The following is a 22,467-nucleotide window of genomic DNA, read 5'->3' on the forward strand; positions in this document are numbered from 1 at the left end:
GCATTAGACTACACTAATCATGCGTTTAAATTATGTTATCTCTCTTTGCTCGTCTTCTATGTGCATTTAAGTTTCTGCCTACTATCTTTTATTTTATTTTTGTTAGCCTGTAAACATTCCGGTCATGATTGACTCTTTATATTGCTTCACATGGATAGTCTTTTTTTTTTTTTTTTTTTTTTTTTGTAATTGTCACTATAATTCGTAATAACTATCTTGAAAATATTTTTTTTGGTTTAATAATAATCGTGCAAGTCTTGTTCATATGACAAACTTAAAAAAACAACTAACAGGTTTCCAAAGGAAAAAAAATAAACAATTAAAGCTACTTGCAAATAGCTTGCTCGAAGTTGGAACTGCTTCCATAGTATTAGTGCTTATTGAAGGCCGGATTCTTCGCAAAATTGAAGCACGATACTTATATTGATTGAGTTCCCCTCTTATCGAAACCTTTTTGAAAGAAGCCTCTCATTACCTTTTCTAGCTCTTCAATCGCACCAATCAACATTTTGAAAACTGATATAATGTTAGGCGATGACAATTTGGTCTGGACACAAAATACGAAATAATTACGACACGATTTAATTGAGATCTCAATAAACGGACTGATTTTTAATTTGGTCAAACACGCTAAGACAATTATATAAAGTCAAAACGACACGATTACAGTAGCAAAATTAAAATCGAACTAACACGATTATTAAATGATCGACGTGAAACACGATTACGACCCTCACGAATATGATCTAATTAGTACGATTATGAGTAGTAGCATGATTACGACCCAATTAAACACGACTAATATTATTATGTAAAATCATTAATATATATATATATATATATATATATATATATATAAGTGCTGTAAAATTATAAGTATAAATTATAAGTTGTCGGATTTGGTTCTAACAATTATTTTTGCAAACACGATTAACACGACACGGTTACGAAACGAACACAAAATTGTCATCTCTATATGATATAGGTCCGAGGTGCAGAGATGACAACCTGACTCAATGTCATCTTTTCGTTTTTAGAAAGAAAACATTGATTCCAACCCGCAAGCCTTTTCACGACATTGGACAAAGTGGATTCCAAAAATATTTACGCCTCAAGCTATCACCTAGGGGCAAGATAAGACATCGACCAAACAACATTGAGACTCCCTAAAGAGGCAGCAAATCTCTCACAATCCTCCGGTTTACAATTGATGCCGACCAATCTGCTCTTTTCAATGTTCATATGCACTCTGGTTTACAATTAAGAAATAGCCATGCTTGTTTCCCTATTGAGAGTGCTCAGAACAAGCTCTCTTTGGTACCACGGTGGATACATAAAGACATAATTGTGCCTTTAGGATGCAGGCGCTCATCGACGAGTAAGGCGGCATGCCACCAAGGTCTACCAGAAGATTTGGAGGTGTGGGATTGGCTCGTTGTTTCTGAGAGGATCGCTTATCAATGTAAATCAAATCAACGATAGTGTGGCTCCTTCTTCTGCTTCACAAGGACAGCCAAGAACATTGGTCTTGATGTTGACTTTCTTAGGAGAACTCCTCAGGAACCTTCAAGATGCAAACATTCTTGTTCTGCGGATCCCAGTCTTGCCTGACATATAGCGCAAATGGTATCACCGTTCTCAGCATCGACTCAGCCAAAGACTAGCGTTGCCTCATAGCATAATCCTACACAAACGAGGATGCATTCTCCACAGACATATTCTCAAACGATTCCTGAGCCACCATCAGTGACACGGGAAGCTCTAATGACTCCTAAACCAACAGTGACACGTCCAGCTCAAAAGGACAAAAGGAAAGCAACAACAAAAAGGAGCGGATCAAAGAGCAAAGGATCAGGAGCACGTAAATGAGCAGGACTAGAAGGATCCGAGATGTAGATGTGCATCTTATAGAAGCGAATTTATGATATTTTGTATGATTTTGTTATGTATTTATCATAATCTAGTAATCCATATGTATGACGTTTATATTAGCTTATATGAGATATTTACAACTTTTATATCATCATATTTATTTTAATCATATGTATTTTTAAATTATTTAATTAATTCATAAAATATACATTAAACTTAATTTAAAAATAATAACATCTCAGTAGACGCGACTTGTTGTGTCTAAAATATTTACAGCCTTAGGCGGGAACAGCTATATGGACACGACTTGTCGCGTCAATAGATCTTCAAAAAATAGCGATAAACCTCTATAGACGTGACTTCTCGCATCTATATACTTTCCGCCATAAGGTGAGAGTTTTTTTTGTTGAAATCTGGGACAACGACCGCAATTTCTCGTGTCTTTATGCCGCGTCTACAATCGGATGTGACAAGTCACGTTTGTTTCCCTTTAGGCACGGATCTAGAAACGCGACAGATGTCGAGTTTGAAGTCGCGTCTGTTGTCATGATAGACGCAAATTTTCGGGTATCAGATGCGACTTTTGTCGCGTCTAAAACTGTCTTTTGTCCTACTGACTCCTCTAATCTTTTCCATTGCTAATGGCTTAAAAAGATACAAATTAAAGATAGACATCGCCTCACCCATTTTTTTATATATACTCGAACCTCTTATTTTCCAACACGAAGTCCAAAAAATTCCAATCTACCATGTTGTAGGCTTTTTCAATTTTGAAGACGGCTCATTTCCTACGTGCCCTTCAAATCTTTTCCACCACTTAATATGCAATGAGAATCAAATCAGCGATTTATTTTCCTACGACAAAGGCACCCAACAAACTAGTAGGGGCTTCACCCATCACCACCTTAAATATATCTCCGCCAAGGCCTTAGCCAAAATCTTGTAAACAATCATGACCAAAATGATAGGCTAAAAATCCTTTGCTATAAGGGTTGAGCTTCTTAAGAATAAGAGAAACATTGTCTCGTTAGGTTTCATAGGAAAACATGGGTTTTTATTATCACAATCACTCTGAAAAGAATCATGTACTGTACTATTCTAGAGCGTCAAACACCATGTCCTTACCCTAATTTCTCTTATTACACAACTATTACAGACCCCTTAAAAACACACATAGTATGAGCAATATTGTTGCTCTCCAGACTGAAATTATCAAGACCATTACTGGAAACTCAATTTGAAGGGGGGAAAATGATATTAAGTAAATCAATATTTTTACTACTAGTGACCCAAAAAGTTGAACCGCTCACGATCGGTTTCAGGCACATCATCGTTGATTCATCATCTACGACCTCTGGGGCACTGACACGTACGTGGTTGGAGAGTGAAACTTTGGCGTCATTCACGACCTTGTAGGTATCATCCACGTCATCATCCATGTCATCATCATCGTCGGTTTCGTCGTCATCTTTGCCCTGACATTGGTTTCTTTCTCGGAGTCCAAGCTGCCTTTGCACCCTAAAGCGCGACTCACGGCATGGATGTGAGAGATCCCGGACTCATCGATTGAGGCCTTGGTTGAGTCGATCAAGAACGAGAAGAGGATGCAAAATGCTCCCATTGAAAATAACACAACTTTTCCTTTAGACACGGTCATGAATAAGAGCAATTGATTTTATGAAGCTTTTCCCTTGGAAGAACTGTATTTTTTTTTTTGGGTTGTAAATAAATATCAATGTTGGTGGTGTGAGATTAGACAAAAGTCATGGACGAGAGTATTGACGAGAACTGACTCAATAAGACATCACTACTACAAATTAACATATTGGGTGCGGAAGGGTATTAGGTGCGACATGTCGCACCTAAAAGTCGCACCTAAGCTAATATTAGGTGCGACTTGTCGCACCGGATACTCTACCAGATGATAATAAATTTCGCTAATTTTAAGTGGTATCCGGTGCGACACTGTCGCACCGGATATGTTTTTGTCGCACCTAATGGCATTAGGTGCGACATTGTCGCACCTAATACTAATAGGTGCGACGGTTGTCGTACCCAATAGTTTTAAAATTCGAAGTTGTCAGCCATATTCCCCCTAAATTTTTTGGGTTTCGGATTTCATATCCGGTGCGACATTGGGTGCGACATGTCGCACCGAATATGTGTAGTAGGTGCGACAGTGTCGCACCCAAAAGGTTTAGGGTATTATAAATACCCGAGACTCCTTCTTCCTTACCCGAGTTTCAAACCCTCTCTCTCAATCTCACTCTCTCTCTCTCTCTCCGACCAGCCTCCATTCGGCCTTTCTCCGGCAACTTGCGTCCCCTCCGCCGTGAATCTCGCCGTCCTCCAAGGTACGCCTCTCTCTCTCTCTCTCACCATCTCTCCGTCAATTTCACTCTGTCTCTCTCTGACCAGGCCCGACCCACCCGACCTCAGTCGAAGCCCTCGAAGACCGAAACCCAAGCCAAGCTCTGATTCTCCGCGCTGAACTCAAGCCTGGTCGGCGAAACAACGACCCGAACATCCTCCGGCGAACTAGTCCTCACCTCGTACACCGCTCCGGCCTTGCTCCCCGGTACTTCACCACCTCGCTCCCTCCTCGAACACCACCGAGAACGAAAACCGAGAGCCCCGACTCCATTCGCACACGCGTTCGTCCTCTCTCGGACGAAAACCGAGTCTCCTCAACCACCACTTGTCCCGTTGAACTTCGAGCCCCCAAATCCGTGGGTAATGATCAACATGTGATTCTTACGTCGTATAATTAGTTCCCGACTTGAAATTTTTACGTCGTGACAAAACATGAAAGAAATTTTAATTTTGTTATTTATTTAAATTATTCTACAAAATTTATTCTTCCATCCTATAATCAGCTCTTGTCGCGACGTGAAATTTTCACGTCGTGGCGAAACAAGAAGGAAATATTAATTTTTATTTTTTATTTAAATTATTCCACGATGGGTATTCTTCCGTCGTATAATCAGCTCCCGTCGCGACATGAAATTTTTAAGTCACGAGGAAATAAGAAGGAAATTTTACTTTTAGTTATTTAAATTTTTCTATCGACGCATTTTATACGTATTAATCGCCTGTCTCTGGGTTTGAATCTCGTGAGTTCTCAAGAGTTGATATGGGACAAGATATTTACTCCTCTCTATTACACATAATTCCCATGCCGAATCCACTATTAGCAGACTAAGATATAATCCAATTACCAAAAACCAGTCTCAAAACCAAGGATACAATATGAAATTCTATAACCCATGTTATGATAATGAAAAAAAAGCATTTTTGGAAATCACATCCCAACCAGAAGGTATGTTGCTATAGTTCCCCTCCTCTACTGAAAGATCTCATCTTTGAACAATTTCGGTGATGTTGGTTCCCGCCAAAACAAGCCGTAAATCTCTAGGAATTCCATCACCCTTACTTTGAGGACGCCATTAATGCCGCGTGCTCTTCCAAATGATTCGCGGATGTACCAAGTGCCTTTGTCACCCGCTTTGCACAAGATTGCGAAGTGGAGTTCCATGAGCTCACCATGTTCTTTGGTTTGATCAAGTCCACAACCTCCTACAAATAATTAATACAATTTATTAGACAGATCAGATCAGTCATTAAGGACCATCAGTTTACTTGCTAAATAATAAACTTATGCCTCACAACCATCCATATCATCCAAGTAAAATCGGATGACTTCAAAACCAACAATGAGAGGGCCATTTTTCTCCAAGTACCTCTTGATCGTTTTCCGCTTCCTCATTGTAGACAAATCTGCATAGCTCTCAAGACCACAAAACCTCCACTAGGACAAATAACACTATTGGATGCGACTTTGTCGCATCAAAAGTCGCATCCAATTTGACTTTCGGATGCGACAAAAGTCGCATCCAATAGTCCGCATCAAATGATCATGGATGCGACTTGTAGCATCCAAAAGTTCGAACTTTTGGATGCGACTTGTCAAATAAATAACTGAATTGTTTCATTACAATTACTTAAACTAATTTAGTCGTATTAAAATGTATAATTACAATAACTTAAACAAATCAAATAACCTAAACTAAACAAAATCAAATAACCTAAACTAATCAAAACCAAATAACCTAAACATGTTACTAAACTAATTAAGCAATAAATTAATATTTATAATTAATTAGTCAACACTAACATTTAGTATCTAACCTGTAGGGCGGGGGCAAGGACGAACGAGACGAGGGAAGACCGATCTTGGGCAGCGCGTCGGGTCTTGGGTTGGGGCTGGAGTACTCTTCAATCGGTGATATCATACTTTAGAGAGAGAGAGAGTAAGTGAAAGTTTAGAGAGAGAGAGAGAGACCGAGACAAAAGAGAGAGGGTGAGAGAGAGAGTACCTGCAGGCGATGACGGCGAAGACTCGGAGCCGACGAAGATGGCGGCGACGAGAGGCTGAAGACGGTGGTGAGAGGCTGAAAGCGGCAGCGCGACGAGAGGCTGCAGGCGACGGCGGCGAAGACCCAGAGCTGACGAAGATGGCAGCGTGACGGCGAGCTAGAGGGCGGCGTGATGGCGAGCTAGAGGGCGACGCGACGGGCTAAAGGTGGCGTGAGCATTTCGGCTACGGCGACCCGACCAGCTAAAGGGTGGCGTGACGAAAGACTGAAGGCGGCGGTGCGATGAGAGGCTGAACAGATCGGACGCGCGCGGAAGAAGCCGAGACACAGTGGGAGAAGAAGAATACGCGAGGAAGAAGAAGAAGAAGTTGATTTTAAATAGAACTGACCTAAAAATTGGATGCGACTTTGTCGAATCTAATAATACTTTCGGATGCAACATGTCGTATCCAAAGGTCATATAGATACGACTAGTCGCATCCGAAAGTATTAAAAAAAATTGGGGGAAAAATGCCATGTCATTAATGGAACAAAAATAAAGGGGGGAATTATATCCCGCTTTAAATTTTGAGCATTGGATGCAACTCTGTTGCATCAAATAATCAAGGTTATTTAATGGATGCGACTAGTCGCATCCAATGCTTAAAAAACCAACTTTAATGACCGAAGTTTTTGTGACTGCTGGGGACACATTTGTAGTAGTGCACCCAAAAGTCTTATTTGTAGTAGTGCTCTTCTTACGACCGTGCATGAGGAATCCGAGACTTTCAATGCGGCGCAGCACACGCCTCATTACTCATGGGCTTATTCCAATTTTTCCGCCGCGTATGTCTTTATTTTCAGCTCTGTTACTACATGCATAGTTCTGCTGGTCAATTTTTGTTCCGTCGAAACTGGAATGAACATTTACGTTAGAATACACTAAATCAAACAAACAAAAAGTTTATTAATTGGAAAATAATTCAACTCACAATGCAATTAGCTCTCTCCCGTACAATGCCAGATCTACATCGTAGAGATACTTGGCCATCGTGACCATAATGACTGGATAGAAACCATCCAACACTCCTTCCATTGTTGCGTGGGTATAAAACCCTGCTAGTTCATAAAATAATTGCTGATTTCTTCCGGTCTCACACCATCCGGTGTGGGACTCCTTTTCCGTTTTCCTCTATCCACGATCTGCACACATTGAAGTATGAGTTCACAAAAATAAAAAATGCAAGGCAAGTAATACATAAACATAAACAAACGTAAGAATGAGTAGCTAATCAAAAGTTCACTTTAAAATGGTGTTACATTGTGTCCAATTGTAATAACTTCTCGGACATTCATTATTACAAGTTTTAAAATGGAGGTATCTCACGCGAGATTTCGTTTCTCGCAGGGGCGGCCCGTCACAGGCCCAAATGACAATAAATGTAGCCAAATTTTTTAAGTAAGAATGCCCAACACACTCAAGCTATTTATAGTTGTTTCATTATTAAAATGTACATTTTACTTCCGATGTGGGATTCTTTTGCAAAGTGATAGACTGCCACCTTGCACACATATGCGTTGCTATTTCTAAATTCTAATACAAGTTACTTGCTTTTTTTTTTCTTTGACTTGTCAAACACTGAGTAAAAAAAAAAACAATACATTCTGTTACATGGGTTGCAATGTGATGACTGTCACACAATTCCTTGTAGACATATATGTGTTGCTATTTCTAATACACGTTTTTGAACCCTGTAAAGAGAATATACTTGCTTTTTTTTTCTTTGTCAAACACATAGTCACATACTATCTAAATATAATAATATGAGTAAAAAAAATTACATTTACAAAAAAATATATGTTTTTCCTTTTCAGTAAACTAATGGATTATTTGCAGTGATTAGAAAGGGAGCTATACAAATGTACGACTACGGAGACAAAAACATGAATCACTATGGGCAATCATTTCCTCCAAAGTACAATTTGACAAGCATTGCAAACAATCTTCCTCTATTCCTAAGTTATGGAGGGAAGGACAGATTATCGGACGTTAGGGATGTCCATATTTTCTCAACAACCTCGGAGGCCTCGAGGACAACAAAATGGTGGTCAATTTATCAAAGATTACACACATCTCTTTAGAAAATTTACATATTAAAATAAAATTTACGCATATTTTTAACTACCCAATTTTCACGTAGTCGCAAATAATAAAGTATAATACTGAGTATTTTTTTTATTTAATTATAATAATGTTAGAAAAATGATATTTTTTTTAACAATAGTACATATAAAATAGGGTAATTAAGCTAAATAGCCTCCTGAAAATAAGCAATTTATTTTTAGCCCACATTTTGTTAATTAATGGTAAATAGCCATGTGGATTTATTTACAGCAAAAATAGGACGAGACTGCCCTTAGTTATTCCCGCCCAATTTGTATCAGCGTTATTAGGATAATCAGCTCAAAAATTTGGTCATTAATGATAGCGAAAATCGAGGAGGTAATTATAACCGTATCATGCGTTCACACTTCACATGCAACCACTCTCATATATTGTTTTTAAGAAAAAAAAAAAAAAAAAGACTTCTTCTTCCTCTTCCCGCCACTCTCTTTCTCTTTCTCTCTCTCTCAAAAATTTCATTTCATTTTTTTTTTCTCAAAACTTCAATTGACCATATCTCTATCGTTTGAGCTCCGATTTGGGTGATTCCAAGTGCTATGAACTCGTGTCGAAGAGAGGTTCAAGAAAACATCCATCATGCTTGCTAAAAATTTCGGTTCATTGTCGTGGGAGTTCGTCGGAAAAGACCTCCGCCCCAATGTTGAGTTTTCCGATCACCGGAGGGAGGTGGTGTTCACCGCCGGTATAAAAATGAAGTTCATGACATGGGTAACAAAAGCCCTCATGAAATTCCTCCGATCGGTGGTCGGATATGCTCCATTTTGCTCGAGGTACGTTATGGAAATAAAAAAGGCTAGATCTATGTTGATGTGTTGTAATTTTGATGAAATTGACTTCGTCATGATATTTAGAAGGTGAAAATGTGTAGGGTGGGACTAATGGCTGATTGTATGTTCTTGCTTGGTTAAGCTTTGTCGTTGATTTTTTTTCTCTCGTGCTCCCTATTTGGTCTGACGGGTTTGGATGAATTGAAGTTGTTGAATTGATTTTTGTTGGTTAAAATTGAAGGCTGAATTTCAATCGCAGGCTCTGGTTATTCGGCAAAGTCTGGGGCGTCGTGTGTCTGTGCTGAGGAAGACGGATTTAGTTCGATTTGTTTGAGAAGCGGTTAATATTAATATTTTTTCTCTCGTGCTCCCAGTTTGAATTTTCCGAGAAGAGAAGAATCTGCGTCCAAAGGTCCCGATCGATATTATGGACTCCGCTAAGAACAGTTTTTTTTTTTTTTTTTTTTTTTTTTTTTTACAGTATGTTCGTGTAAATAGAAATCATATTTACATTATATTTGTGTAAATACGAAGCTTATTTACAGTATATTCATTGTAAATACAAAGCATATTTACAGTATATTCACTGTAAATACAAAACATATTTACAGTATAATCGTGTAAATAAACTGAAAAAAATTCTGAAAATATTTTGGGCACGAAAATTATGGAAATTATGAATATGGAAGACAAAATAATATCAATGAATGAAGAATATATTTACAGATTTTATCCATAATGAATTGCAACGAAAATAGAAACTAATTACCTAAAGTCAACGCTGAAAATTTCCAAATACATAACAATTAATGGGCTGAGAACTTTCAAAATTTGCTCAAAATTCAAATTTCAAATTTGAAAACTTCCCTATTCGGTTTCAATATTTAATTCGAAATTTTTAAAAAAAAAAACTGCCTAATTAAAATAGCGTAAGGGCAAAAATGTAAAACTAATTCAATTAATAAGCTGTCACGTAAGCAAGATGGCTATTTATGGGAAATTAACGAAAGGTTGGCTAAAACGAAATTGTTAGTGTTTTAGATGGCTACGCAGCCAATTATTTGTATAAAATATGTGCAATCTTAAAAAAATTAAAGAATTAATACTATTGGATTGGTTTGGTTTGGTTCAACCCAATCTCACGATTATAAAAAAATCAAACCAACCCGAAACATTACGGTTTGGGTTGGTTACAACCCAAACTTCATCGGATTTTAATGGGACGGTTTAAAAAGAGTGCGGTTTGGTTTGGATGATCGAGTTGTTCGGTTTGGCGGTTTTGATGAACACCCATACTCTGAATGATAATTACAAAAGAATAATATGTTTCTATATTCCTTTAAATTAGAATAAACTGAGGTACTTGTACCATTATAGTAAAAAAAAAAAAAATTGCAACCTGACTTAAATTTATGGTTCCGCCACTAGCTAAATCGAGGATAAAATACATATATAAACGAGGTAAAAAAAAAAGATAGAGAGGTCAAATGAAACCTCGTCCTCCCAAATGAGTATTCCCTCACGGGAAAACATTGTCTCAAAATCTCATATTCCTTCACTAGGGACGAAGAGGCTTCGCAAAGACCTAACTAAGGTAGGAGAAGAAACCATCGACCAAAATATTTAGAACAACAAAATGATGATGACCAGAGTTTTATCACATAGCTTCTACTCTTAATACGTTATAATGTAATTATGATTTGACAAATTATGACTGAAAATAGGTATCCAAAATTGAAAAACTATTCATTGAACATATTCCTTAACTTAGTCCACCTTCAAGTTTTACAAGTAGAAGTTAGAATTTGGTAAAATAGTAGAAGTCATTTTTTGAAACTTCTTCATAGTAAAATAGTAAAAATTTCAAAATAGTAGACGGTTTTTTTTTTTTTTTTTTTTTTTTTGTAATCGGAAAAATAGTAAAGTTACATTGTCAAATTTTATTTTGACATTGTATACAAATAATGTATCAAAGTTTTAAGAATAGGATCAAAATAATTATTATTGAAACTGTAAAATTTGACTTTTGTATAACACCTATAGATATAGACTTTTACTAATTTCTCAAAAATAAAAGGAAGCTGACGTGTAAGAGATATATTGGCTGGTACACGTAACTCTGCCTGAAACTCATAATACTCATCCCTTAAACTCCTATGCCTAAAAAAATTCTGCTTCGATTTCGATTTTGAACAAAAAAACAGCACTGAATCTGAGAGCGAGAGAGAGAATGGCTGGAGATCGACTGAAATCACCGTCGTTTCAAGCTATATCCTTCGTTTTGGTATTCTTCTTCGTCTTCAGTGCCTGCAACGCTCTCTACGGACCTTCGTCGCCGGTGGTTCAGCTAACTGCTTCCAACTTCAAGTCCAAGGTCGGTTATTTATTCCTTCTTTCGCAAAATGAATTGGTATATGGAAATCTCTTATGTAAATATATATACGGTTGCGGATCATTAATTTTCATTTCTGCGATCGGTTCTATTCATTTTAAAATATGATCTTCGGTAACAATTCCTGATTTGTGTAATTTCGAGTAAAAAATGATCTAGTTTCGCAGGAGATGAAACTTACAAGTTTGCTCAGTGCTGTGTCTGAAGATCATAGTTGATTTGCGTGTATAAGCCATCTAATTGAAATTTCCCAAATAGAAAAGTGCTACGTGTTTTTGTTAACTTGTTTCTTCAACAATGTCATATGCTTTTTTCCCTTTCTATGATGACACCATGTTTAGATATTGTTGGTACTCTGTCAGACTGTTTGGGAGTTTTTACATTTTACCAAAGGAAATGAAAAAAGGTTTTGGGACTGGTCACTAGAAACGGATATTTATCATAAAAAAAATATTCATTTGAAACATTTCATGTGATTGCAGGTTTTGAACTCGAATGGAGTTGTTTTGGTTGAGTTCTATGCGCCGTGGTGTGGGCATTGTCAAGCATTAACACCTGCATGGGAAAAGGCATCTTCTTTCCTGAAAGGCGTGGCTACCGTAGCGGCTCTCGATGCCGATGAACACAAGTCCCTCGCTCAGGTTTTGTATAATCCGATCTCGCTTCGCTAGTTTTTTTTTTCTTTAGCATATATCATAGACACCTTTGCTCAGACTTGATTTGAAAATAACTTTTTTTTGCTGTACCTATAGATTAATGAAATGCAACCCCAGCATCCTAATCTTATGTTACCTATAGTTTTGTTACCTCGGAAACGGAATGTTTTTTTTTTTTAATGTGATTTTCGTGATGATATCGCAGCATGGAAGTCTTTCGACCTTTTTCCTGTCACAACGACGTCTTTATTTGGAACAATACATTCTTTATTTTTGAAAAATAGATGTTGAATGATGGCCATTTCACATTCTTATCTTATGTTTTGTGTGTGATTGCGAAAATTGTTTGTACCGCAGGAATATGGGATTAAAGGATTTCCGACAATTAAGGTTTTTGTGCCAGGAAAATCTCCTGCAGACTATCAAGGAGCGAGGGATCCGGACGCTATTGTAAAATTTGCCCTTAAAGAGGTCAGTTGCATTGTGTTCTCGTAATTCTATAAACACTTTGCCAACGTTTTCTATATCGTTAATCAATATTTCTTCAGCGAGTTGATTGATCAAAGTATGACAAAGCTCACATGCAGTTGCAGTAGCAAACTGTATTTAAGTGTTTACTTTTGCATCACATTAGATCTTCGGTGTTGATTATCAGCAACACTAACAAGACTGTTGGTCTGGTACAGATTAAGGCGCTTGTGCTTGCTCGTCAGGCTGGAAAAGCCACCGGCGGCGATTCCAAACAAAATTCTAAACCTAGCTCTTCGATCGAGTTGAATGCTCGCAATTTCGATGAACAAGTCATTAAAAGCAAAGATCTTTGGATTGTGGAGTTCTTCGCACCTTGGTAAGTGTGTTATTTTGTTTGAGTACTAATCTGCTGTAAATTGTTTGGTTGATATGATCGCTGGCAGTTTAAACCTGAGAAAGTATTGAACATTTTTTTGTCTCGTTGCTACCCCCTTTTAAGGTGCGGGCACTGCCAAAAACTGGCACCGGAATGGAAAAAGGCCGCTGCTAAGTTGCAGGGGAAAGTGAAGTTAGGCCATGTTGACTGCGACACAGAAAAGGTAAAAGTTAAAATTGTCTAAGAGAAACATATAATAGAAATTAAATTGGACATGTTTTTCCTTTCCATACTCAGGAGTGTTGATATGAAGATGTCAGGAATTTCTCTTCTTGATTCTTTTTTTTGAGTTACGTTGGTTTGATGGAGCTTGAACTTTTTTTTGCATAACCAATTTCGATTAACTTTGTGGGTATATCTCTGGCTAAATGTGTTTTATCTCCAACCCATCCATTTTTCTTCCTTTGGTCATACTGTCTTGTTGGGTAAAGTCATTCAGACCACCTTTTTTTTGACAAAATGTGGTGGGCCTGTAATTTTGTATTCTATAGATATGGAACCTTCGGTTCTGACGAATATGTATTTTCCCAGTCCTTGATGAGCAGATTCAACGTTCAAGGATTCCCCACGATCTTGGTGTTCGGTGCTGACAAAGAGAACCCGACGCCGTATGAAGGTGCGAGGACTGCCTCAGGAATCGAATCATTTGCCATCAAGGAGCTTGAAACTAACGTCGCACCTCCTGAAGTCACCGAGCTAACCGGCCCGGTAAGTGTCAAATCACTTTTTTCCACCCCAAATCGTTACACACTACACAGATTGAAAAATTGTGTAAAATTTTCTTTTTAGGATGTTCTGGAAGAGAAATGCGGTTCGGCAGCAGTCTGCTTCGTATCGTTCCTCCCCGACATTTTGGATTCCAAAGCAGAGGGAAGGAACAAGTACATTCAAGAGTTACTGTCGATCGGAGAGAAATTCAAGAAGGATCCTTACAGGCAAGGATATATTGACTCTCTCTTTTGTCTCTTTTCCCACTCGTCTTCTTTAGGCTTTATTGCCAATTATTTGTATGTTGGTCCTAATTTTTCCAAATCACTTAATACGCTTAGAATGGTTAGAACTTTGAACTCAATGGATCTCGGACCTTTAGGAAGTTTCTATACCATATTATTTCTGTTAATTTTTTTACAGAGAATCATATTAGGACTAACAATAATCCACTTATGAGACATCCTATGGGACTGATCATGTCGGAAGGACTGTCCACCATTTGTGGAATTCCTTAAAGTAACCTTCTTCAAATTATTACTCTTATTCATGATAATCAAGAGCCGGGCTAATTTGTATAATTTTTGCGAGTGTAATATGAAAAAACGTAGAAACTAGTCCTTTCTATTCCAGGCAGTTCTATGCTATAGTCTTGTATCATTGAAGAACTGCATTTAGGCTATCTTGCACCCATGCTCTTACTATTGTCTAGGCGGTGGCGGTGACACTTTGAACTACTTTTACTTGGATATTTCCAACCTAAACATTTTTTTTTCTCCCGGAAATTTTGTACGAGTTTTAAAAATTTGAACAGAAGATTTGTCGGCGTCCCTCGCATATCCAATTTCGTTACGGTCTTAGCTAATATGTATCAATAAAATACAAGTTCAAGGAAAACAACATTTATGTCCAGCGGAATGGTATAGAGGCTAATCTGAAACATGGCCGTATTTTCTACTCGCAGCTATGTTTGGGCAGCAGCGGGTAAGCAGCCAGATCTCGAGCAGCGTGTCGGAGTCGGTGGGTACGGCTACCCGGCTATGGTTGCCCTAAACGTCAAGAAAAGCGCTTATTCCCCGCTCAAGAGCGCGTACGAGCTCAAGCAAATCATGTAAGTCTCATTTCTCTTCTTCCCTTACTACACAACAAATGGGAATCGAGTGGGAAGACTAACGTTCTCTTAAAAAATTTGGTTCGCAAGTGAATTTGTGAACGATGTCAAGGGCGGAAGAACACGGAACTTGCCTATGGAAGCCTCGCCCACGGTCGTGAAGACCGATCCGTGGGACGGGAAAGACGGAGAGATCATCGAGGAAGACGAGTTTTCTCTCGAGGAGCTCATGGGGGACGATTCGGCCACCGAGAAGGATGAGTTGTGATCGGTTCCACTCTTAACATGATTTTTGGATTCAGAGTTTTATCTATCATTCCGATTGTTTTTGTGCCTGAATGAATTGGAATGCTATCTTTTGAACACTATTTCTTTGATCTTTTTTAGTTATAATCAAGTTAATAAATAGTTTATAGCCCTCCTGTTTAGTTTCTAACCAGACTCGTCCTCAGTTCTTGCTGACATTTTATGAGATGCAAGAAAATAACCTATCGCTCTTCATGAAGAAGTAAACTAGAACACGTACATTCTTCTTACTATTCTCCTTTCAAAGTTATTTTTTGTAGGGTACAGCGGTTATATAGTCCAATAGAACTTAAGTTTTTGCAAAATAGTCATAGTTTGTCAACTATAAATAAACTAGTCAAGTAAGATTAATCTAGGTTGGATTAAATTTAATCTCAACGAACTATAAAGATAAAGTAAACTTTATGAAGGCTGGATTAAAATTAATCGAAACAGGATTAAAAGTCATAATACTCTCAATTGGCTATTTTACTATACTTAATGAAACTATGGCTATTTTGCAAAAGTCATAGTTTGAATTAACTACTTCATACCATTTTTCTTTTTTTGTAAGAACTTATTAAATATGCGTGTTTCCAAGTAATGTAAGGAGTTGTAAAAATATTACTAGCTAAATAAATTGAATAACTGTGTCATATGCATCTGAAGTACGGTTATCCTTGACGTGAGATGGAATTATGAGTCCTCTCTTTTCTCAGGAAATGTCTGCTGTCTCTCGACTTATTTGGAGATATTTGGTAAAATATGATCCTATCCGAAAGTGTTAAAGACTCGTTGGACTAAAATACTCTAATGGCTAAAGTTAAATTAAAGTGAAATTTGTTGTAACCAGCCAAGTTTGTCATTCTTATTGGGGAAATAGCTCAAGTTTCATTTTATTAAGCAAATAGCTCATATTTTCGGCTCAGACCATAACGCCCTTGATAAATTCGCGAATAGATTAATTTAATTAACCTACTATTAATTAACTTATTGATTGAATATTAGTTTAGGTTCTGATTTTTTTGTGAGTAAAGTTAATTTACTAAATGATTGAATTCAGAGTTAGGTTAATTAATTGAATGCTTTGAATATCAATTGACTTAAGTTATGATTTTTGTAAATTTTTTGTGAATTTCAAATCCTTCACGAATCAGTTAATTAATTAACTTAACTCACTCCAGTAGGTTAATTAAATTAACCGATTCGCGAATTTACAAAGTGTCTCTCCTCAATCCCCACCATCGCCGCCGATTTCCTCTCTGCCGCCGATTCCTCTCCCTCCGCCGATTTTCGAGTCAATCTGAGCCGTCGATTCTCCGAGCATCGCCGCCGCCGGAGCTCGACGGAATCGACGCCGTCTATGGGCGGATCTCGCCGGCGATGTTAGGGATCAGCAACGAGGATGGACGACGATTGGCGACGACGCGGCGGCGTGAAATGGATCGGCGGCGTGAAGTGGATCGGTGGCGTGAAATGGACGAAGATGAGAACGAGTTTAGGCTTTGGTTTTGGGAAAATTGAGTTTTGCTCTTATATATGAGGGTAATTTAGGTAGTGAAATATTAATTGAGCTATTCACTTAATTTATTCAAACTTGAACTATTCTCATAATATTGGTGTTGGTGGGTTGATTTGGTTAGTATGCTCACTCTCTCGAAGTTAAACTTGCGTAATTATGCAATGTTTAAAATAAAAATAATAAAAAAAAAAGTTATTATGTTAGTGCGGCTATAAAACATAATTTTCTCTACTAGTTTTTATTTTTATTAAGGGTCCAACAAATCCTATTTTCCCAATATTTGATACTATTAGAATAGAAAATATATTTTACTAATCTCTTTGGGATATTGTGGTCTAATAAATGTTATTTTCTCAATATTTGACATTATTAGGATATAATATATATTTTTATTATACTTTTGTTTTGTTTGGAAAAAAAAAAAAAAAAAAAAAACGTCCCTTTCCTTCCCACTATATCTTCACACTTCAAAAATAAACGTAAATCAGCACGATTCCATCAACACTTCTACAGATTGCGATTCTCTGATAAATAACCTTCTGAACTAACATCCATTAAATATATGTAGTAATCAAAAAGAGGATTCATCATCTTAGCATGCTAACGCTTTTACTACTTTCAGTTGTATCATAGAAAGAGAGCTTCTAGAACCCAACATTGTCTATTCTCCATAAGCATTCTTTCCTAAGAGGGGAGTCAGCAAAAATAGCCTTGATAAAATCCTGAACCTGAGAGACATCATAAAGATATACATCATTATATATTACCCGATTTCTATGTTACGGGTTAGAATTTGGAAACAGTGCAGACCAAAAATTTAGGGTGTGTTTTTTAAGTCAAGTATATCAGTAGTACCTCTTTCGGTGTAAAACCACAACTGACCAAATTTCCACTTTCCCAAGACGCCGTAATTGATCTTAGAGGCATATCCAACAATTCTGTCGTAGGAAAAGAAAGCGAATGTTAGGAGGTTCTCGTTCCCAGATATATCATATTGGCCAACCATGTGTAAAGCGGGTTCTCTTTGATAGAAAAAACAACATGCCTGAGACTTTACGGAGCTTGACAAGTGATGGTACGAGATCTTCAAGTGTCGGCGGCGTACTTTCTTTTGCGTTCTCCGTTTGATGGCCTGTCTCAAGGGATTCCAAGAGAGAAGATAGGCTCTCCAACATCAGCTGGATTAGTCTTTGAAGCTATGACAATCAGAAAAAAAAAAAAAAAAAAAAAAAAAAAAAAAAGGATGGCATTAAATCGATAAGATTACCGAGTGTAGAATGTTTTGAAATCAAATGACTGATATTTACATCTACCTGTACAGTTTCTTCTGCGGCCATATCATCAATAAGTAAAATGTCTCTAGTGATTCTAGAGAATACCGAATCAAGAACCACACACATGCTTCTCCGATAAGCTGAAGGCATTAAGAGTGGTTCCCATATGATATGTACTTTCTCTAAGATGAACACAGCCTGATCAACATGCATTTATTTGCAAAGCATTAACGGGATGAAATCACAAGAGTAGTTAAAAAAGTTATGATTGAATTTCAAATATCGCAACCTGTTCTATGCTGAATTTTGCAGATTCATATCCTCCCATTAAGTGAGTATTCTGAAATCCATCTGCGCCATCTATAGCCTAAGAATATATATTATAGTCTTGTTAGTGTTCTGTAAATTTTGTTTAAACCCAAAAATGGCCGATTGGCAATAGAACTTCAAGGCATTCATTTAGTTGAACTACGCCTAAATTTTCTCTGACCTCTTTCAAGTTATAAATAACCAAGTGGATTTGTCTCTGCAGTATTTCCTCTGACATCAGCTGAAATCTTGGAGCTAAATCAACAAACACAGAATGTTCCTTGATGGCGCTAGGGAAATCTGGGCGATACTGAAACAAGCACAACAAGCCAACAAGAATTCTATGAATCGTGTTCACCGTTAATAGAAAATCTGCTTTCATTTTATAAAAATAAGATTCTAAAATGAATTATTTAGTGGTTGTTGGCCTAAAATGCCTACCTCGTACGCAAGCCCAAGTATCTCCTGAGATAAATAGAGGCAGTCATTGTGCATAAGAACAGCTACCTGATTGATGCTCTCAAGCTGTCTCTCTAGCTTCACAATTGAAGCAGAAAGGTTACCACAATATCTATTGCACTATTCAAGATATATTGACAGGGTACATATTGCAGAGAGATGCCAATTTCAAAGCTAATTGCATAGAAGCAATAAAGACAGTATACCCTGTTGCCTTAGCAATCTATCAAAAGGTCACTCTAATCTAACATTAACCAAAGTTTGTCTTTCTAGCACTTTTAAGTTCCCTAAGGAATTTTAGATAGTGAAAGTAATTTCTAAACAAACATATAACGTTTTCAACAAAAAAGGGGTAGCGCAAATGTTCACAAGTGGTTGTGTTTTCTTAGGATATTTCGTAACATTTGAATTTTGAACATCACGTTATCATTTTCAAGGACAGAAATTCAAACGGATTTTCTATGCTATAGGAAAATAAAATTTTGAAATTAATATTTGAGAATTATATTTATGCATGCCATATCTGCACGCAAGCAAAGGATATAAATTATTTTTATTCATATATTTTGGACTGTAATGCTTACGCCATGATATTCCAAGAACTAACCTTCACAGGGATGACAATTTCATAGAGAAGCAGGATATCCCTCACAGCATGATAAAATTCCAAAGCTACTCTGGTGGAAGACAAGCAAACATCCTGTACATGGGTTTTTTCAAAAACACAAAAACATTGACGACTCTATATTAAAAAAAGATCAACGTTTACCAACAGAATCAAGAAAAGCTCATTTTCTGCACCAAACCTTTAGCGTCTGATGCACAAGCTCCATGAGTTGAATAGCTGCTTTTGATACCACACACTTTTCAGACAGAAAAAGCAACTGAACAACATGTTCAGAAGTGTCTGTGGCCATCCTCTTGTTCTTGGTACACTCCTGGGGAAAATTTCTCAGAACAATGCTAGAGTATGAACAAATGACTATAACCGTAGTGCCAATCCTAAATACTCGCCTTTGGAATAGCGAAATCACATTGTAGAAGCAGTTTTCTGGCATTAGCGAGTATCTCTGCCTTCTTCTTTGATGCAAAATGAACCTCGACATTATCAGCAAACTCGCTCAATCTGTCACTCTTTCCATCGGATGTTGAAATATAAGTTAGCTCCTTCAGAACAGTCTCGAATTCAGTTGTTCGTTCAATGATCTTCTGAAAGACAGCAAGTTTTGATGCATCTTGAGGGACAACCTGAAACAACGATTTTAGCAATGACTGTTCAAAATATCAAAATTTTCATAACATGTACACATTAAAGCTTGTGCAAATCTCCTTTAACCCATATGAGTTATATCAAACACTGTCACTTATGTGTGATGCTTTTTATGATTAAGATTGCTATTATCCTCTTTAGGATCTTCTTAGAATAACGGTATTGTAAATTTTCTGATAACGAAAAAAAAGGGTTTTCACTTGCTAGTAAATTCAGTTATGAGGATAAAGATCAAACCTTTGATAGAAAATTGGAGATAATTAAATCTGAAATCCTGGGCCATGTCAATCTCCCAAAACTTTGTATCCAATGTCCGTTTTGGAAGCATACACGTTTGCAGAAAAAACTAATAATCTGGGTAACTCCCGAATAGATAATCTCGCCCTCATTCTCAACCTGGAGAGTTGAGAAGCATGTTTCAATGCAACATTCAAAAGCCTCCACACACAAAGTATACTATGCTGTTTAAGTAAATCAAGTAACAGAATAACATTTTCTCATCTCCTTAGCATCAATACGACAGGTGATTTAACCGAATATATTCTTGTACTAAAAAATTTTCTCTGTAAACGACAAGGTCGACATTTTTCTACGAATACACACCAACATCCTTAAAACAGTAATGCATAATCATATCTACCTCCCGATCGTGTGATGAAACTATCTTCAATACGGCTCCACGAACCACTTCGGTCTCTTGAACTAATTCTTCGACGAATGAAACGGGTGATAGATAATTTACAGCTGCAGATATGACATGCTTGATGATCCAATCTGCTACTTTTGCGAGCCCGTAATCCAAAATTCCAACCAACTACAGACCAAAACAACAAAATAAATGAATTCATTACCAAGCCTCATTATATTGTCTTTCAGTAAGCACTAGTGAGCTTAGATTTGGATGCTTAAGGGTCACTAAACAGTAAACCAAACGGTAAATTACGAGCATATATAGTGAATAATCTTACACTGATTAAGTGAATTGAAATTGAAAGAATTCTCAATCTATTTAAAAATTATCCTCATACACACACCTCTAAAGCCTCTAAAACCGAGCGCAGTTCGATTTGTTGCCCTTCATCATAACTCAGCAGATAATCGACTTGAACCAAATTTGATTCGCGATCAAACCGAACAGCGTTCCCCATGAGCTTCAATAGCACATCTTGAATCTACAAACCGAAATGGAATTCCTCTAAAAACACACAATCAAAAACCTCAAATAATAATATAAAAAAGGAGCGGACAGGTCCAACTTCCAATCAACATAAAGAAAGGCGCAAAAGAGAGAGAGAAATTCGGTTACCTCATCAAAGCAATCGAACCACTCTTTCCTCAGCAATCCGTACACCACAGGTTCTCTCTCATCGGCTCCGGCTGAACCTCCTCCGTCAACTCCAATGGCCTTCTTCAGATCTCTCAACCCCTCGGCAGCGAATATCAGCCGTCCGCTTCTCATCCCTTCCCTGACTCCCCCAATTTTCTCACTGATTTCCACAACTATCCTCACAAGAGCCAACAATTCACGCTTTGCCCTGAGCTCCCTCATATTGGCACTCATTTCAGCTGCAATCCCAGCGATCTCGGCATCGATTGGTCGGTCAGAAACAGCTGTCAGAAGCTCGTCGAGAGCTTCGGAGATACGATCGGACTTCAAGACGGTTTCGTTGCAGAGTGTGAATAGATTAGTGAATTCTTCGGCGTGGGCAGAGAGATAAGCTTGGATTCTGGACTTGATCCGGAGCGAGTGGGAGTCGAGTCGCTGGATGAGGAGGCGAAGATCAGGCGCGGAGAGAGGCGTGGTTGGATCGCTGAGGTCGCTGGCGGAGAGCAGATCCTGGACGTTTATGGATTCGAATAGCGCCTCCATTTCTGATCGGACGGCGACGCTGCGTCAGAGAAGAGGCGGAGCCGATGAGAAGCTCGTTCAGGCGAAATTAATGTAATCCAACACGTAGCGGACGCAATTACAGTCCCTGATAGCCAATGTAACAAACCAAACAGTCGATTGGGGATTCAAAGAACGTAAATGCTATTTCGTCAGCCTAAAAAGAGAGTTTCAAATCAATTGTTGGTAAATTGCTTTCATTTGAGTAGTTTCCAGGAAGTAAAAGAAGAAGAAAAAGCCCACTGAGCAACAAATAACACATCTGGAAAATACTAGGAGGCATATAAAAAGGTAATGTTGGAGAGAGATCAGAAGAACGGTACTCGTATTCGAAGTTGAAGATGTGTGGTTCGGCTCAGCGCTCCACAGAACCACGGCGGCGCTGGAGCTTCACGGCGCGAGGACCGGCGAGGTGAGACGCGGCGAGCAAGAGACGAAGAAGAAGATGAGCGATGTGGAGTCGCGGGAGAGAAAAACGCTAGCGGGTGAAAGAGACGGAGAGAAATA

General features: G+C 37.9%; 2 protein-coding genes across 2 annotated transcripts; one reads left to right on the plus strand and one right to left on the minus strand.

Annotated features, from left to right (window-relative positions):
- The first annotated feature begins 11,342 nt into the window (after positions 1 to 11,342).
- On the plus strand, positions 11,343 to 15,361 carry LOC149406560 (protein disulfide isomerase-like 2-3). The gene is made up of 9 exons (XM_089607575.1): positions 11,343 to 11,553; positions 12,054 to 12,212; positions 12,585 to 12,698; positions 12,914 to 13,074; positions 13,198 to 13,297; positions 13,666 to 13,842; positions 13,924 to 14,069; positions 14,807 to 14,953; positions 15,044 to 15,361. Exons 1-9 carry the CDS (start codon positions 11,410 to 11,412, stop codon positions 15,219 to 15,221), a joined length of 1,326 nt encoding a protein of 441 aa, XP_089463701.1. The 5' UTR covers positions 11,343 to 11,409; the 3' UTR covers positions 15,222 to 15,361.
- A 1,819-nt stretch (positions 15,362 to 17,180) lies between these two features.
- Positions 17,181 to 22,456, minus strand: ATZW10 (centromere/kinetochore protein, putative (ZW10)). Its single transcript, XM_089607582.1, has 15 exons — positions 22,284 to 22,456; positions 21,379 to 22,048; positions 21,107 to 21,244; positions 20,713 to 20,886; positions 20,310 to 20,468; positions 19,817 to 20,050; positions 19,609 to 19,740; positions 19,410 to 19,502; positions 18,785 to 18,880; positions 18,525 to 18,653; positions 18,324 to 18,401; positions 18,074 to 18,232; positions 17,800 to 17,956; positions 17,616 to 17,716; positions 17,181 to 17,488 (listed from the first exon to the last, which is right to left on the minus strand). Exons 2-15 carry the CDS (start codon positions 21,940 to 21,942, stop codon positions 17,405 to 17,407), a joined length of 2,298 nt encoding a protein of 765 aa, XP_089463708.1. The 5' UTR covers positions 21,943 to 22,048; positions 22,284 to 22,456; the 3' UTR covers positions 17,181 to 17,404.
- Between the last annotated feature and the right edge of the window lie 11 nt (positions 22,457 to 22,467).

This window comes from Urtica dioica, chromosome 1, assembly GCF_054948205.1.
Source record: "Urtica dioica subsp. dioica isolate 48M chromosome 1, U.dioica_male_clone48M_v1_H2, whole genome shotgun sequence".
Classification (NCBI taxonomy): Eukaryota; Viridiplantae; Streptophyta; class Magnoliopsida; order Rosales; family Urticaceae; genus Urtica; species Urtica dioica.

Bases quoted from the DNA above. Each gene is read 5' to 3' on its own strand.
- LOC149406560 (XM_089607575.1), top strand. From the start codon at position 11,410: ATGGCTGGAGATCGACTGAAATCACCGTCGTTTCAAGCTATATCCTTC. The intron at 13,075-13,197 runs GTAAGTGTGTTA...CCCCCTTTTAAG, and splicing joins GTGGAGTTCTTCGCACCTTG to GTGCGGGCACTGCCAAAAAC. The intron at 13,843-13,923 runs GTAAGTGTCAAA...TTTTCTTTTTAG, and splicing joins TCACCGAGCTAACCGGCCCG to GATGTTCTGGAAGAGAAATG.
- ATZW10 (XM_089607582.1), bottom strand. From the start codon at position 21,942: ATGGAGGCGCTATTCGAATCCATAAACGTCCAGGATCTGCTCTCCGCC. The intron at 20,469-20,712 runs GTAGATATGATT...TCAACTCTCCAG, and splicing joins TTTCATCACACGATCGGGAG to GTTGAGAATGAGGGCGAGAT. The intron at 17,717-17,799 runs TGTTTTTTCTAT...CCTAACATTCGC, and splicing joins CCGTAAAGTCTCAGGCATGT to TTTCTTTTCCTACGACAGAA.